Source organism: Equus asinus, chromosome 2, assembly GCF_041296235.1.
Source record: "Equus asinus isolate D_3611 breed Donkey chromosome 2, EquAss-T2T_v2, whole genome shotgun sequence".
NCBI lineage: Eukaryota > Metazoa > Chordata > Mammalia > Perissodactyla > Equidae > Equus > Equus asinus.
Window position 1 is genome coordinate 86,883,338 of NC_091791.1, and position 18,143 is coordinate 86,901,480.

General features: G+C 53.6%; 1 protein-coding gene across 2 annotated transcripts in view; it reads left to right on the plus strand.

Moving 5' to 3' along the window:
• Nucleotides 1–18,143, plus strand: part of ALOX5 (arachidonate 5-lipoxygenase) — a 54,852-nt gene that overhangs the window by 23,714 nt on the left and 12,995 nt on the right. For both annotated transcript variants that reach the window (XM_070492979.1, XM_070492983.1), the window contains exons 4-7: nucleotides 896–1,018; nucleotides 11,390–11,496; nucleotides 13,537–13,709; nucleotides 17,302–17,448. In XM_070492979.1, the coding sequence (XP_070349080.1) occupies nucleotides 896–1,018; nucleotides 11,390–11,496; nucleotides 13,537–13,709; nucleotides 17,302–17,448 (550 nt within the window). The remainder of the gene's footprint in view (nucleotides 1–895; nucleotides 1,019–11,389; nucleotides 11,497–13,536; nucleotides 13,710–17,301; nucleotides 17,449–18,143) is intronic.

The window sequence follows — 18,143 nt, forward strand, 5'->3', positions numbered from 1 at the left end:
TAATGACCTAAAATCTCAACCTTTTACTTTCCTCTTATAAAAACAGATTCAAAGGGAAGGAGAATTGGGAGTAGAAAGGGAAAAGCTGAAATCCTAAAATGTAAATTTTGGTTTTTAAGCAACTACAAGATCTTTCTCCCAGCCCTGAAGAAACTAACAGTGTTTTCTTTTGTTTTTACAGTAAAAAAAAAAGAAGTAAAATTTTTTTTAAAAACTAAAAACAGAAATGCCCAGTGCTGCAGGATAAGTTTCCAGGACACCAGGATCTAAAGATTTTGGCCAGATAGAGTACATGGCCTGACTTTTGGGGGAGCTATTTGATTATAACAATCTCTAAACCTACTGTTGGCAGTGGTCTGTGCCTGGAGGTCCTCACCCAACGTCTCTGCTGCCTTGTGCACCCTACTAGGAAGGCGTGACCCCTGTTCCCTTTCCCCCTACCACCACACACAATATGGGGGCGTGTTGGCTGAGCTGGTGGGACATGGGCCATCCAGGACAGGTGTCGGGGGGCAGCTGCAACCACTTCTACATCCAGTGACTGGCAAGGCAGCTCTGTGGGGAGACATTGCTGTTGAGTGCAGCCTCAAATAAATGAGATCTTCCCTTTTAACTTCTTTTTACGCACTGGTGCACACCTACCATTTGCCACCCCTCTGCTGTAAGCCCAGTCTCTGGTATAAGGGTCCTCAGGCCTCCCACTGTGATGCTTGGGACACAGCGAAGTTGGCTGCCACTGGACCTTGGGAGGGATCCCAGAACCTCACTGGATGCATGCTCAGCTGTAAAGTGTTGACTGGTGGTGGGCACATCCTCAGACCACACGGGCAGCCTTCAGCCTGAGGGGCTGACCCAAAAGCCAGGCATTTAACCCAGTTTTCTTTTTCCTGCTCAGTTGGACGGAGTGGAACCCTGGCTTCCCCTTGAGTATCGATGCCAAATGCCACAAGGATTTACCCCGAGATATCCAGTTTGACAGTGAGAAAGGAGTGGACTTTGTTCTGAACTACTCCAAAGCGTAAGTTGATAAGAACTTAAGGACTCTGGGCAGCCCCTCCAATGGCCGGGGCCGGAGGTGGGACCCTCATTCCTTTCCTGGTGGGGGCCTTGGGCTGGGGGAGCAGCTCTTCTCAAATGCATTTGGTCATTTCTTGGCCATAGAGCGGATCTTCAGTGCACAATCACAGGATAACCTGTATGCAAAGTTACAACCTGTAGAGAACTCCAGACACCAAACAAAGCTGTGTTTCCAGCCTGAAGTAGAGGTTTTTATTTGGAATGCCCCATCCCCACCCACATTTTGTCCCCTCTCTGGCCAATTCAAGGGTCGACAGTGTCCAGGCTGTCACCTAGATAGCAGGCCTCTGCAGTAATAATGGCCAGCATGCCTGTGCTGATCCCTGGCAGGCATCCCCATCCCCATTCATCCATCACAACGACCCATGAGGCAGGCACAGTCATTATCCCCATTTTGCAGTTGAGGAACCTGAGGAATAAGGAAGTCAGATACCTTGGCCAAGGCCCCTGCACATAGATGGCAGAGAGCCGAGTTCTGTGCTCCCTCCTTATGGTTGAATTGCTGCAGGGTTTTAAAGCTTGCTGAACCCTGAGACTCCTTGGGTGCTTGTTAAAAATATGGAGCCCCAACCCCACCCTAGGGCTCCTGGAGGGGCCTTTGAATCTGCACCTTGACACTTTAGGGAATTCTCACAATCATGCAAATCTGGAAAACCCTGAATCCATGATTCTGAAAACTGATGGAGCCTTAGAATGCCCTGAGGAGCTTCGGCACCTCCCAGGACCAGGCGACCCCACAGCCAGGATGAGAGTCTCCCAGGGTGGGCCCCTGGCTCCAGGTAGGCACATCCAGGAGGCATATGGATGGGGTGGAGAACCGCCAACCCAGTCAGTTTCTGTGACAACATTTGGTTGGTTGTATAGGTGCTTCCCTCGAGAAGTGCACCTCGTTTGGTTGGACTTCTGGAAGGAAAATGCAGGATGCCACACACCCAGGCCTGAGCCAAGGCCTTCCTCCTTTGAACATTTTGGAAGAACTGTACACACACACATACACACACACACACACACACACACACACAGAGCCTCACCATCAGCCTCCACAGGGAATCCTCTTGCATCAGAATGACCATATGCATTTGTCTCCCCGAGGCTGCATCTAAGTAAGGGGGAGGAAGTAGAAACTGCCTGACACTCATCAAACCTCTGCCAAGTGCCAGCTCACTAGGTGTGGGTGCTTTTACATACCGTCATCTCCTTAACCTTCACGGCAACGCTGGGAAGCAGGTACTGTTCCCCGGTGAGTAAACTGAGGCTCTGCTGAATCCAGGTCAAGCAATTGGCAAAACCAGGATTTGAATCCATGTCTATTTGGGTCCAAAGCAGGGGATTTGTTTCCCCTTGCTACAATCAGGATCAACTGGAGAGAAAAATTGAAACTGAACGTCTGGATTAGTAATGCAGCAGTATCCAACATGTGGCTCCCTGGAAACATCATGGCAATTAAATTTCTCACTTCCCACCCAGGGATGGGCAGTGTTGAGTCAGGCATGTGGCTTTAGTAGGGCAGAGCCTAGACCAGAATGGGACAAACAGGACAGAAGGCTTGTGAGACGGGCAGTTCAGAGAGAAAATGATAAGGATGGAGAGGCAGTGAGGTCAGAGGAGATGATACTGCTTTGGGGGGTGGTGCCACCTCTGCTTAGTGATGGTGGAGGGATGGATGGATGGATGGATGGAGGTGGATAGATGGAGGGTGAGTGGATGGTGAGCTGATCGATGTTAAGTGGATGGATGGATGGATGGATAGATAGCTGAGTGAAGGGCAAGCTATGCCTTTCTTATGTCTGCTCAGTATTCCTCAAGTTCGTTGTCAAATTGAATCTCAGGAGCCTAGCACAGCAGCTGCCACAGAATAAGAGCTCACTAAAGTCTGTCAAAATGAATTGAATGTTACCCAGCTGGCTTCCCAGGGGCCTTTCTTTCTACCTCACTGGCTCTCTCTTCACACATACACTCTCTCACACACACACATACATACATACACAGACACACACACATGATTACCTTTTCCTTTTCATGTATCCTTATCTTGGGTAACAGCAGCCAAGATCAGTGTTCTCAATCCTGGCTGTGTGTTTCATATTACAGAGTCCATGCCGCCTCTGTCTACCCCGCCCCGCTGCACCCTGACTGTTAATCCAGCATCTGTATTCCAGGCATGTGTATATTTTTCAAGCTCCCTGGGGGGTTCCAATGTGCAGTCAGGGTTGAAACCACCGGCCTAGATGCCTCCCTTGGGCTCATCCTCCACCCAGTTGCTTGTGGGATCACGTCCATCTCCTAGGGTCTCAGGGTGCATGTCCTCCTCTCCCAGCTCCAGCCTCTCTCCCTGGGACCTTCAGGAACATCCTCCTACCTGCTTTCCCAGACTCCCTCCCACACAGCAGTTGGAAGGTCATTCTCAAGTGCATGTATAGTTTTTTGGAGGCTTCTGCTACCAAGGCAAATATAATTCTTTTACTCCCCTATCCGGAATCCTTCAGTGATTGCCCCAGCTGCAGGTGAGGGCCCAGGTGTCTGCCCACCTCCCTAGCCTCCTCTCTTGCCCCGACACATAGGACACTCCAGCCATGTGCATGCGGAACCAGTTTGCACAGCATCTTCGTGCCCCCTTGTCTTTGCACGCACTGTGTCCTCTGCCTCAGAAGCCCTTCTTCCCTCCTTTGCCTGGATAAGTCCAACTCATCACTTTTCAAGACTCGGGTGAGGTGCTCCTTCTCCCAGAAGGTGCTCCTTCTCCCAGAAGCTCCTAGAAGCCCGTGGGCCTGAGTGAGGTCTCCTTCCTCTGCTCCCTAATGCTGGTCACACAGGCCACTCTCTCTCCAGTGACACCATAGCCTATCTTTGTCCACATCTTTCATGTCACTTGGTCCCTTGAGCTACGGACTATTTGGCAGGAACAGAGCAAAGAAATCCTGAGGTGGGTCTCAGCCCCTCCTGGAACAGCCCAGCTGGAGCGGCCAGCTGAGCGCCACCTCTATTGGCACAGTGAGCTACAGACCATGAGGCCCTAAGAAGGAGATGAGAGACACAACCCCTGCATTTAGAAGGTGTAGCCTGAGTCAAGGGGACTGGACCTCACAAGCCAGCTCAGAGGGACCCCACCCTGAGAGATGCAGGAGTGCATGGGGGAGGGCTCAGGGCCAGTGGGAGGTGACCCTAGGGAAGCCATCTAACTTCTCTGCTCCTCAGCATCTTCACCTGAAAAATGAGGCCAGAGCTCCTACTCAGGGTTGTTGTGAGACTATAACAGGCCACATATGTCAACCCTGCGCAGAGAAATTTCTCCCTAAAGACAGCCTTAGTCTTCATCCATTCTTGGTAATGGGGTCAGGCCAGCCAGGACCCACTCCTCTATCATCACACACCTGCTGAGCCCAGGCTCCCTCAGATCGGCCCCTGTGCTCAAGGACTCACAGAGGGACTCCCACTCTGCCTGGTGTTATCTCATTATGGGGTCCAGGAAGCCTTCACAGCAGAAGGGTATCTGGCCTGGCCTTGCTGCTGGCCAGGCAGACACAGGTGGGGGCCTAGAGAAGTGAGACAAGGATGCTCTGGCAGAGAGCGCGTCATGTGCAAAGGTCGGACATGGCTGGGTCTGTCACAGAAACAAGTGAGTCATGAAATTTCCTGGCGGATCAAAGGAGGAGCAGCTGATGTATCTACTCCCCACTCCCCGTTGGCAGCCTGGAGCTTGATTGCAGGAGGTTGGCAGGGCTGATAAGGGGATGTCCTCTTTAAAGGAAATTGAGAAAGGAGCTTCCTTCCCAGTAGAGTAGAACAGTGCAGAAATGTGACTGAGTTCCGGGAGAGGGGACCAGCCTCGCACAAGGACCAGGGTGCTCAGACCCTCACCCACTGCTCATTTCCCATCAGATGAGATCGGGTGGGGGCAGCTTCTTGAAGGGGCATCCTTCTCCCTGGGGCCACAGAGGCACCTCACCCACACCACAGATATCTTCCTGGCAAGGCAATACAAGAAATGCTGCCTTGACCCACGGTCAACCACTGTGGGTCTGGATTTGCAGTGTTCAGTGAGAAATGGGGAGACGGGAGAGAAATCAGAGCCGCATTGCAGAAGCTCCACCTGGCAGCCTTTGAGGGTCAGACGAGAGAGCTCAAGGGTGGGACAGAGGCTGAATAAAGACAGAGACAACGGGAGAGTAGGGAAGACTCAGGTTGTTGTATGGACAGACTTGGGATCTGGTTGGAATTCAGATCACAGTAAGGAGAGGCTGAGGGGAGGACCCTGATGTTGTGCGTCTGGCTTGTACGGAAAGTGGGGTGGTCATTAAAGAGGAAAGTGGGGAAGAAGAGGTTTAGAGTGGAAGATGAGTCCAGTTTGGGGGCATGTTGAGTATGAGAGCCCTGTGCAGCTTGGGGTGGCGAGGCCAGCGGGCAGCGGGCCGTGCAGGCTCAGGGCTAAACAGAGAAGCTTCAGCGAGCATTGAAGCCAAGTGAAGCTGGGAGCCCTACAAGGGATGGGGAAAGGGGGGTCAAGGGCAAGATAGAGGCTTTGTTGGGGGGTAGGGAGAGGAGTGTGGTCTGATGGCAATAACTCCCCCCACCTCCGCTCCTAACCCCACAGACAGGCCACCGATGCATGTTTGAGATCAAACAAAATTATGTATCTGAAAGCTCCTTGAAAGGAGTTGGTGGTAAAATGAAGGAAAGAGCAGGCCCCTGAGATGAAGAGCAGGAGCCCAGAGAAAGCTGGGATGGCAGTGGCTGGGGCGGTGTTCTAGTGGGGGAAGGGAGAGAGGAAGCAAGGGGAAGGCTGGGGTGGGAGCTCAGAGTCTGGGAGGGAGCCAGAGAGGGTAAGATGAAGGGAAGCGATGGAGAGGAGGGAAGTCAAGAGAGGGAGCTCGTTCTTGTAGCTTGGAAACTGAAGCCACGAGACCCTACACCCTCGTAGTGCCACCCCAGCTCAGAAACAAGTTGGCTCCACGTCACCAGAGCACTCATGGAACATAGGATTCTCCCCCTTAACTTCACAGATGCTACCCGAAGGCCCAGTCTCCTTGGAAATTTTAAAAGTCATCTCCTCCTACTTCTAACTGATGCCTGTGTATCAGTCCTGTGTATTGAATTTTGTTATCAAATCAGAGATGTGTCTCACCGGAAAATAAATTTGTTAGGAAAATATAAGGGAAAAAAAATCTCACCTAAAAGTTAGACAAAGCTGGAAAATTTTAATTATATTTGCTAAAATAGTTTTTTTTGTCATTAAAAAAGGTCATAAAATAAGACATAGCTAACACAAAGCATAAAGTAGTGTTTCCCTAAAGAAGGGTTTGTTCTACAGTCAAATCAGCTTGGAAAACACTGCAGCCTCTTTAGCAGTGGTTCTCAGACTAGAGCTTGCATCAGAATCTCCCGAGGGCTTGTGGAAATCTGGATTTCTGGACCCACCCCCAGAGTTTCTGGTTCAGGCAGCCCGAGGTGGGGCCTGGGAATCTGCATCTCTAACAAGATCCCAGGGTGCGCTGGACCTGCTGGTCTGGAGCCACACTGAGAACCAGTGCCCCACACTATCGATCGATCGTGAGGGATTGAGAAACCCTGACCCCTGACATAAGGAAATCTGCTTCCTGTTGCTGTCCCGTGCTCTCCACACTCAGCCTGGCTTACCTTTGGGGCAGGAGGCCCCTCCCAGAGCAGGTGTCCCTCTGGCACAGGTGGCAGAACCAGGGCTAAAGGTGCATTTACCTTCCCCCTTCTTGTTTTCCTCTCTTCCCGTGTCCTCCTCTGCGCTTCAGTTTAGCTCAGCTGGCATTTATGGAGTGCCTGCTGTATGCCTGGCCCCAGGACTGTTCCAGGGACCAGGAGGCTTGCCTTCTGTCTTCCTGTGCCCCACCTCCACATCTGCCTGGGGGGTGGGGGCCCGAGATGGATCAAACTGGCCCCTCGGTCCCAGCTCCAAGAAACTCACAGTCCAGTGGGGACTGAGCTGTGGATCACTCATCACAATAGCATGTGGTAGATATTCTTTAGGAAAGGAGTTCTGGGGAAACTTGAGGCAGGGGAGGAATTAAGTCTGGGGAGACAACATCAGAAAAAAGCTTTCTAAGAGAAAAGAAGCTCAATCTGGGTCTTGAAGGATGCGTAGGAGTTCATCACGTTGATTAAAGGAGCGGAGGTGATGGCATTCTGGGCAATGAGAACTCCAGTGATCCAGGAGGACCAGACTGGGGATCTGAGTAGGGAGTAGGACTGAGGCTGCCAATGCAGGGAACTGGGCAGGAGTCCCGGCCTTTACCTGGGGGTGGGGGCAGGACCATGGGGGTTTGAAGCAGAGACGAGATCCAAGGACCTTGGCATTTTAGTGTCAAGGAGAAAGGGGTTGGTTGTCAGATGCGTCAGAGATATCAGGGAGTTTAGGGCTGACCAGGACCCTTGAGATGCAGCCGCTCAGAAGTCAACGGTGCCCTGGGTGCGAGCACTTTCGGGGGTTAGAGAGGAGAGGAAGTAAAGAGGCGTCAGTAGGTGAAGAGTCTTCTGTGAAGGGGGTGTGAAGGAAGAAAGGGGATGAATGACTTAGAAGAGCTCGGGGGAAAGGAGAGGGCAGACTGCTGTGCTGCAGTCTGTAATCATGAACTTGCCCACTGGGCCCCCAGAATGCCACGGTCTAAGGCTGCAGCCCTGAATATTAACAGTAAGTGATGGTCATGGTGGGTGTCATGGTGCTAGTTGCTAAGATTCGTTGAACTCTTTTTATATAATAATGCTTTCTATACATCATGTCAGCCCTGTGAGGCAGGAACAATTATGCCCATTTCACAGATGAGGAAACTGAGGCACAGCAAGGTTAGGGACTTGCCCAAGCCCACGTGGCTGGGAAGTGATCGGGCTGGGATTTTAGGGCAGGCCCACAATGCTCTGTGCTGACCAGCACCTCAGCGGCCCTGTCACCTTGGCGTGGGCCTGCAGGTGGACTTCCAGCCCCATCCAAGATTCCTGTGTCCAGACCCCAGCACACGGTGGGGCCCGAGACCCTAGTGGTCCAGCCCCCTAGTGGTCTTATGGGGAAACAGCACCCACCCCGTGCCTGGCAGCGGGCTCTGCACTGCTGGTCCCTGATAGACAGACAGAGCCTGCAGACCCAGGGCCTGGCCTGCGTCCCTGCGGCTCACATCCGAGCAGTGCCACCGTGCCCGTGGCCCAACCAGTCCGCCTGTGGAACACTGACGCTCAGGCTGAGGTCACTGAGAAGCCATCCCCCTTGAACCTCCGACTCTGGGCAACTGGGTTTCCGTGCCACTTCTGGGTATCTCTGACGACTCATTTTCTCCAAGCCATCTGCTCTGCCTGGAACAAGGCCAGCCCTTCTCAGTAAGCTTTGTCCTCGCTCCAAACAGGAAAGCTATGAAACAGAAAATGGAGAAGCTGCTAGAAGGAGGAAAGTAGTGGGGGAAGCAGAGGACACTAGTTCTGCGGCCTCTCCCAGCACAGGGCCAGCAGCTGGTGCCCACCCCTAGCCAGCAGCTCGTGTGGCTCCCTGCTCAGCTGTGTCTTTACCTGGCTCTGTCTTTACCTGGCTGTGTTGTTACCTGACTTTGTGACCCTGTACAAGCCAGGTGCCTCTCTGGGCTGCAAGTTGCTCTTTGTGCAACAACAGATCTTTGAAGTCCCTAATATCATATTCTGATTGTCTTTAAGTATAGTGATGTAGGATTTCATCGTTGTGCTAACATCATGGAGTGCACTTACACAAACCTAGATGGTACCACCTGCCACATGCCTAGGCTCTCTGTACTAATCTTTTGGGACCACCGTCGTATATGTGGTCTGTCATTGACTAAAACGTCGTTATGCAGCTCATGACTATATGTAGAAATATTTTGCCTCGAGATGACATGCAAATATTTTCCTACTAACACCGCTTCTTCCTGGATCTGTGGCTTCCTCTGAGTCCTGCCACATCCACCCTGTTTTCTGTGCCAAGCTTCTGTTTGGAGGTTAAGGAGACGGAGCTGGAGAGACTGACCCATGTGGGGCTGTGACTCACTCCCAGTTCCCGTGAGATCCCCGGGGCCAGGACCTCTTTCCTGGGCACCCCCTGGTGCTGGGCCATCCTCAGGGCTGTGAGGATTGTACAGGCCTGGGAAGGCCTCTCCTGTTCCAGAAATAAGTCCTTGCCACACCCAGACTGACACTAGAGGTTACGGTAAGGTTTACTCCTCTGGCTTAATAAGGGTGTCTTCCCAGGATGCTCAGCTACCAAGGGCCATGGGGGAGGAGGGCCACGGACGCTGGGGGAGGAAGGAGTGGACAAGGCTGGAAGAAGCTGAGCTGGGGCGTCCCTGGGCCCCGGCAGCCTGCCTAGCAGTGGCAAGTTCACTACAAGCATGTGTGTGAAACAACCATGTGTGTAAATCTCCTCCTTCCCCATGAGGGGCTGGGATAAAAGTGAGGGAGATACCAGCCCGGACTAGGGCATGACACCAGCATTATTCTCCAGCTCCGAGGTGCTGAGTGCCACCTGTGTGTGGCCACCACTGCCCAGGCTGTGTTCCAGAACCTTCCAGGCATTACAGCCTCTCAGTAACCTGCAGGCAGCTGGTTTGTCCACCTCACAGAGGAGAAATTGAGGCTCACAGAGGTCACTGGCCTTGTGACTGCAGGACCCTCTCCCAGGCAGCGTGGGTTCCTAGGGGTCCCAGGGCAGGCAGTACAAATGAGAGAGGTGTTTGCTAAACTAGGGAGGAATCCGAAGGGGAGTCTGCAAGCCCGTGTCACGTTCTGCCTCGGTGTCTTTTCTGTGCCTGGCAGAGCAGGAGGGACCCCAGTGTCTCCTGCTTGTCTGCCCAGTTCCCACCTTCATTCACTTGGACTTGCTGCCCTCATGCATGCTCACAGGTGGCTCCCTGGGATGACAGAGCCCTCTGTCCCCATCAGCCAGGTTCCAGTCTGGACAAAACACCCAAACCTCAGTCCTGATTCCGCTGGTTGGGGAGGGCGTGAGGAGGCTCGGGACTCTCAAACCTTCCTGTGGCAGTGCTCAGCCAAAGCCAGCCCGCTGCCCCTGGAGCCAGTGCAGGGAAGCTCAGGGCTGCTCCCTGGGGAGGGGCTCTGCTGGCACCCATGGTGGAGGAGGGCAGGAAGGGGAGCCCTCTGGAGGAGCACAGCCCTGCCCCAGGCACCTGTGCTACCTTCTCAGACAGTGATGGCAGCTGGATCCTGGGCTCAGCACTGAGCAATGCAGCCGCCCGCCTGGTGCTTAAGGCAGAGGCGGGTCTTCACACAGTCGAGTCTGTCCTCCATCTGCCTTCTGCTGCAGAGACCACATCCAGGGCCAGCCTGGTCCAGGGAAGCCGTGGCTTCCTGCACGTGGAAGGGGGAGTGGGGGACACTGGGCGGGCCTGCCAGATCCTCTCACCCTGGATGCTCAGGAGGAAAAGAAGGAGGGGCGCAGGGCATGCCAGGCCAAGGGAACCGCACATGCAAAGGCCCTGAGTCAGGCCTACAGGAGACAGAGTGGTGGGGAGGCGTGACCTCTGGAGGAGAGGGCAGCGAGTGCTGACGGCAGGGAGGGGACTGTCAGCCATGTGTGTGCCAGAGAGAGAAACTGAGGCCTACTGTCACAATGAACACTGGCCAGAATTCCCAAACCTCTGCCCTATGCCTTGCATGGGTTATGTAGAGAAGCCTGGGAAGCCTCTCCCCTTCTTCTCCACCTTTCCCAGACCCATCCTATGCCTGCCTCCTCCAGGAAGCCCCTGGGATTGCCCAGGCCCCCTCAGACCTCACTCCTCACTGCCTGCGGCCCGCATTGTGAGTTCAGCGAGCTCTTGTCCCTGGTTCCTTGGCTGTCCTGTGTGATGAGCATTGGGAAACTGTGTCCCCAGCACCAGGCACAGAGCCAGGGTTAGGCAGAAAGTAAATGAGGAATGGAACCACTCATCCCCCCAAATCCAGGAGACACCATAGAGCAGCTGCCGAGGGGATGCGGCGCTCTGTCCCTGGGAGCTTGCACAGGACCGGGCCCAGCGAGTGGGGCAGCAAAAGTTTGACGAGTGGCTGAATGCATGCATGGACAAAAGCAGGCGTGAATGGGATTAGAGGTGCCCTAGACTGTTCTGGAGGGCAGGCAGCTAGTCTTCCTCCCAGGGGAGGTGCAGTGGGAAGAGCATCAGGCGTGGGTCCTGGTTCCACAAGGCCAATTGGCTGCCTTCTTGGAGCTGCCCTGGGTTCAAATCCCTGCTGCCTGGGGTGTCTAGGGGCTCCGTGAGACCACGGTATGAGGGCTTTGCAGAGGGAGTCGAGGCCAGAGCACGTCTGAGGGGTGATGCTGTCTCCTGGTCTGCAGGATGGAAAACCTGTTCATCAACCGCTTCATGCACATGTTCCAGTCTTCCTGGAATGACTTCGCCGACTTTGAGAAAATCTTCGTCAAGATCAGCAACACTATTTCTGGTGAGTGTGCCTTTGGGGGCTCTCGTGGTGCTGGGGAGCTGGGCATGCCATCCTGGAATTGGAAAGGGCTGCCCCACCCGCTCCAGCACATTGGCCGGCCCTCCAGGCTGAGCTGTCCAGGTCTCCCCATCACCCCGGCCAGCATCCCCTGTACTCCAGGCAGTTTGTTTCACGGGGGGTCACCCTCATGCCCAGAGTTTCTCCTCCTGGGACATTCAAGGTGAGCACCCTCAACCTCATTTCATTATCAAAGGTCTCAAAAATACCGGAACTTTGTGTTTATATATGTCAATCACTTATGTTTCTGAACAGAGTAAAGGCAGAACCTAGATTGTTTTTTAGGTGTTTGCATAAAAGCCACACTGGGTTCTTTTGGACTAGGATGTGTTTGGTGGAGCGAGAGCCTTGTGATTGCCAGGGATGGCACAGGAAGGACAAAACAGCAGCGGAAAGACAAGGAGCCGGGAAGGCGGGGTGAAGAGTAGGTATTGAAATAGGCCCCTGGGCAAAAACTGCCCTTGCAGATGCCTCCCCAGGATGCCCTCCACTCTCCTCCTCTTCCCTCCATCCTGGACAGAAGGACCTGAGTTCTTTTTTTTTCTCTCCCCCTATAGGTATAATGTTTTACAGCAGATCTCTAGAACTTTTTCATCTTGCTTAACTGAAACTTTATGCTCATGGATTAGTAACTTCCCATCTCCCCCGCCCCTAGCCCCTAACACCTACCATTCCACCCTTTGATCCTATGAGTTTGACTCTTCTAGATAACTGATATAAGTGGAATTGTGTGGTATTTGTCTTTCTGTGTCTGGCCGATTTCGCTTGGCGTAATGTCCTCCAGGTGCATCTATGCTGTCACGTGTTGCAGAATGTCCTTCTTTTTTAAGGCTGAATAGGATTCCACTGTGTGTATGCACCACATTTCCTTTATCCAGTCCATTGTAGATGGGCATTTAGGCTGTTTCTACACGTTGGCTGTAAGGATTGTGCTGCAGTGAACATGGGGTGTAGATGTCCCTTCTAGATTTCAGTTCTCCTGAACACATACCAGAAGTGGGGTTGCCGGATCATATGGTAGTTCTATTTTTAATTTTGGGGGAACCTCCATACCATCTTCCATAGCAGCTGCGCATTTTGCATCCTCACCAGCAGGGGACAAGGGTTCCAATTTCTCCTCATCCTAGCCAAAACTTATTGTCTTTTTTCTGTTTTTAACAATAGCCATCCTGACAGGTGTGAGGCAATATCTCATTATGGTTTTGATTTGTATCTCCCTGGTGATTAGTGATGTTGAGCATTTTTTCATACACCTGTTGGCCATTTGTATGTCTTCTTTGGATGGAGAAATGTCTGTTCAAGTCCTTTGCCCATTTTTTAATTGGGTTATTAGCTTTTTTGCTATTGAGTTGTAGGTGCTCCTTATATACTTTGGAGATTAAGCCCTTATCAGATATATGATTTGCAAATGTTTGCTCCCATTCCATAGATGCCTTTTCACACTGTTGAGTGTTTCCTTCGCTGTGTAGAAGCGTTTTAGTTTGATGCAACCCCAATTGTCTATTTTTGGTTTTGTACTTGAAAAAGGGGTTTCCCAGGGGCTGGCCCGGTGGCACAACGGTTAAGTGCGCACATTCCGCTTCTCGGCGGCCCAGGGTTTGCCGGTTCGGATCCCGGGTGCGGACGTGGCACTGCTTGGCACGCCATGCTGTGGCAGGCATCCCACATATAAAGTAGAGGAAGACGGGCACGGATGTTAGCTCGGGGCCAGGCTTCCTCAAAAAAAAAAAAAGTGGGGGGGTTTCCCAGGAACTTTCTGAGCCACTAAAGGCCAGCTCAGGGATGGCGGGTGGTGCCATGGGCGGACACAATTGTCAAGCAGTTGGGCCCAGTGGGTGGAACCTGTGATCAGCTGTGATGCCAGCTGATGCCTGGAAGAGGGGGCCCAGCAGGGACTCTGGCCCTTGGCCACGGTCAGGAGGGCCGCAGCCCGGCCTGCCTCCACTCAGAGCTCAGGCTGGACTGTGATTCTCTCCCCTGTAGAGCGAGTTATGAATCACTGGCAGGAAGACCTCATGTTCGGCTACCAGTTCCTGAACGGCTGCAACCCTGTGTTGATCCGGCGCTGCACGAAGCTGCCCGAGAAGCTCCCCGTGACCACGGAGATGGTGGAGTGCAGCCTGGAGCGGCAGCTCACCTTGGAGGAGGAGGTCGAGGTAGGACCTAGGTGGCTGGGGATGGCGGCCCAGGCCGGACGCCCAGCTCAGATGGCCTGGGTCAGAAAACCAGGTCACACTCTGCTGGGCGGAAACCACGTCCTGCTGGCCAGTGCTTGCTGGCCCCCAGGCCACTATCTCCAGGCTTGTCTGTCTGGCCCATAGTGAGATCAGTTGCCCTCAGTGAAGTGGCCTCTTTCTTTTCCTGGGCATTTATGAAAACTGTCTTGTCCAATGTAGGAGGAGGAATTGAGGGGGATGTTTCCCCATGATGCTCAAGTCTTGGAGCATAATCTCAATATTTTCAATATAATAATTAAAAGGGCTCCCTCTGACTAGGGACTGGTATGGGCCAGGCGTCATGAGAGATGCTTTACACACACAGCCATCAGATTGTCCCTCACCTTGCAGAGGAGAGGGAACCAGAGAGAGAAGCAAGCCTTGCCTCAGGACAAGAACAGAAAAAGAGAACACTGATGGAATTTTTGATGGTCTAATTAGAAATGTTGGTGTCATCACTTCCCGCCCTCTCCCCCTCGCTCAGCCCTCACCTGCAGGGTCTGCTGTCTCCATGTCCAGGACTAAGCTTGTCTTGAGACAGAAAGGGTTCAAACCGCCTCTTCCACGGATCTGGGGGGACTCGGTGTCAGGCCCCTCTGTGTCAGAGACTGGAGGCCCTGGGAATGGCCATGGGCTCCCAGCAGTTGGCCTCTTCCCACTAGAGCCTGGATGACTGGGCCTCCTGCCACCTGCCCCCAGGTGTCTCGGTGGCCTTCTGCTGTTTCTGGTCACCCCCATCTTGCTTGCTTAGCTTTCCTTGGGGCCCCAGCCAGAAAGGCATGGTCAGTGCCATCTGTGGACAGACCTTCCAGCCCCCACACCCTGCCACCTCACTCTGGAGGGCCACCTGCCCAGCTGAGGTCCCAGGGCAGGCAGTCCTGGCCCCTTGTGGACCTGCTCCGGCCTCAGGACACTACCTGATCACATGGACAGCTGACAGTGCCCCCCGTGCAGGCACACTCACGAGCACACACACAGTATTCCTCTGCATTCTGTTCCTGGATGTATTAATGTGACTCCGTGGCTGTGCACTTCCAACTTCAAATCAGAGAAACTTCTAGGACTGGGAGAGACCGAGCACCCGGCCGCCTGGGCAGGGTGACAGCCTCTGCTCAGGAGTCCTTGCCACCTCCAGGGCAGGTGGGGTATGGCAGCTTTGTCACAACCATCATCTGTCCTTTGAGTTATGGTCTTGATGCTCAGCTGTGGTTTTGGTCATGGAGCTATAATCTAATAGCCACCATTGACTGGATTCTTACACACACACCGCCCCATCTCTCACACACACACACACCCATCTCCTACACACATCAGCACAATTCTTAATTCCCACTGTCATTTGTGCTACGTCTCTTTGGCAGTATCTTAGTGATCTATGTTAGACTTGTGGCTTACCAAAACTTCTAAGTTTTTTTTAGTCTTCACCTGCGTGGTTTATTTTTGTAGAGAAATTCTATCCCTGTTGTTGGTTTTGATTCACTGTTACGGCTCTTCAAGACTGCTTTAGTTTATATGAGGATTTTTAGGTTTCAAGTCACAATAACCAGCTCCATCTGGCTTACTCTAGGAAATGCACTGGCTCAGGCAGCAGTAGGAGCAGAGCTAACAGCTCAGAGCCCGGGCCAGGGCTCAGACAATCCCCTGGCATCATCTCTCCATTTCTCAGTTCTCTGCCTCTGTTGGGTTTTTTTCTTAGGAGGATCTCCTTATGTGGAGGGGAAGAGGACCACCAACAGCTTCAGACTTACCTTCCACCAGTTTAGCAACCACTACCCACTGCCAGAAAGGACGTCCCTATTTCTCTACATTCCCAGCAGGTGTCAGAGCCCAGAGCGAATTCCCTGAATCAACCCACTGTGGCCAGGAGAATGGAGCATGCTGACCAAATGGAGAGCACAGGGACACCAGACAAGCAGGAATGCCAGTGTCTGCTACAGAATCCCGCAGTGTCAGAACTGAGAGACAGGGTTGGCCCCTCCCTTTCCAGAAGCATGAAACTGAGACCCAGAGAGAGGAGGTAGCCTGGAATAACAGAGAAATGTTCCCGACGTTGGCCCACATCCCAGCTTTGGGATTTGGTTTCCAGGCTTGGGTTCCCAGGGCCTCCCTTTAGCCCAGCATTGATGACGTTACCCAACCTGGGTTGTCTCAAGATTTGACTGGCAGCTGCTCCTTCGGCACAGTAGTCACTGATGGTCACCTCTGCTCTGAAAGTCCTGTTACCCAGCCCATCATGGAAGCCCAGTCAGGGTGTCTTCACCTTCTTGACAAGGTGTCCTGAGTGGCCCGGTCCCGGCTCTCCTGGAGCCAGCCTCTCCCCACCCTCCCTCTGCCCTGGTGACCAGGATAATCCCTCCATCCCCACCCCTGCCCACACACGTCGCGGTCAGACTGCTCAGAGTTCATCATTGGTGTCAGACATCTGCCAGGGTTCTCCCTGTCTGAAAAGGAGGCAGATGGTGGCCAGGCTCTGAGCTCCTCTCCCATCTTTGGGCCCACCCCCCAAGCCAGGATTCTTGAAGCGCGTGCGCAGTGGCCACAGTGTGCCCTCTGCAGATAGAGTTGTGGACACACATCTCACCTGAGCGCCTGTGACCTGTCTCTGCCATGTCGCAAACCCGGACCCCCACCCCAGCCAGACCACACCCCTGCCTCCATTACTCGCTTAAAACAAGAAACGCTTAGGAAGATGCACTGCTGGCCATCTACCCAAACTCCAAATTCTGGCCTGAGCAGACCCCATTCTCGCGGAAGGAGCCGTCACGGCGCTGTGGTTGGGCTCCCCCTAGAGGACACAAGTGTAGTCTGAAAAGGGCAGCTGTCTACCTTGCCCAAGTCCCAGGCACATCCATTTGTATTGAAGTATAATAACTATAGAAAAGGGCACGAATCAGGAGTGTCAGCAAGCTCAGCGAACATGTCCCAACTGACCCCACCGTGTCACCAGCCTCAGACCAGGATGCGGAACGCTCCACGACCACCCCCTAGCCCTGCAGATACCCCGAAAGACCTCCACCGGCCTTGAAGACCCCTCATGACCCTGTGGACCCTTGCCTCTGTGGACCCCACCCCTGCAGACCCGCCCCCCTCCATCTCTTCTCCCGAGAGTGACCCTGTCCTGCCCCTGCCCCTCGGGTCTGCCCGCTTTTGAACTTCATGTCAGTGGGGTCCTGCAGCATCACTCTGTGGTATTTGACTTCTCTCATCTATTTCACCTAAACTCTGTCTCCTTTCTTCTTACTAACCTGTCACTCTGGGTGTTTTTTCAACATCTTTCATGAGGGTCAAGCAGGTTTCAGGTACCACAAATGCAGACTTGGCTGCCTCCCTTCGTGTTACCAAAAAACCTCCACAACCCGTAAAAACTCTCCATGTGCATCAGCCTTTGAGCTGGAGGATGAGAGAACTGTAAATTCTGAACTCCACTGAGTTGCCAGGGGTCCCCAGAGCCACCTTCCCGCCCTCTGGGACTGACTCTCGGTCCGTCTCTGCCTGAAACTGATTGGGATGTATTTCCTCTTGCCTCCTGAAGCAAGGGAACATTTTCATCGTGGACTTCGAGCTGCTGGACGGCATCGATGCCAACAAAACAGACCCCTGCACACTGCAGTTCCTGGCCGCGCCCATCTGCTTGCTGTACAAGAACCGGGCCAACAAGATTGTCCCCATTGCCATCCAGGTAGGCCGCCCGGCCCTGCTCCTTTCCTGGGTAGCTCCCTCCTCGGCAGCCAGGGCTTGGGGAGGAATTTCCTGGGTGGCTCCAGCCAAACCTCCAGGAGGCAGAGGCTGCTGTGCCTCGCATCTCCTAAGCTGGACAGGAAAAACAAGAACTTGGGGCCTCCTGCCAGCTGTGGGGAGCGCTGTCCACGAGAGGGAAAGGGCTCCATTCCCCAAGATACACTTGTGAAATCCCTGGCAGGCCGAGGTGCTCTGCGGAGGACCTGCCCTAGGATGATGCACTGTGCCCCACAGGCCAGCATCCTGGCCAGGGCCCCAAATCAAAACACCAGCAGGGGCCAGGCAGGTGAAGCTGGGCGATGAGCTGGAGGCTGAGGCCACAGAGAAGCACCATGAGGCCTGGGACCAGGAACCGGGCCAGCCCTGGGATGCTGCCTTCACGTGTCCACGGGCTCTTGTTTCCACCAGCGGCAGTGGAGGAGGGCGGGGAGCAATTTGGGTGAGAGGCAGGCAGAGCTTCATCTGTCCCCATTCCTGGCTGCTCTCTGCTTCCTCACAGCACCAGGTCCCTGCCACACTGTGGGATCTGGGACGCAGACAGCAGGAAACAACGCCCAGGACAGAACCAGGTCTGAATCCCAGCTCTGCCACTGTCTGTGTGCACCAGTGCCTCAGTTTCCTTATCTGCGTAAAATG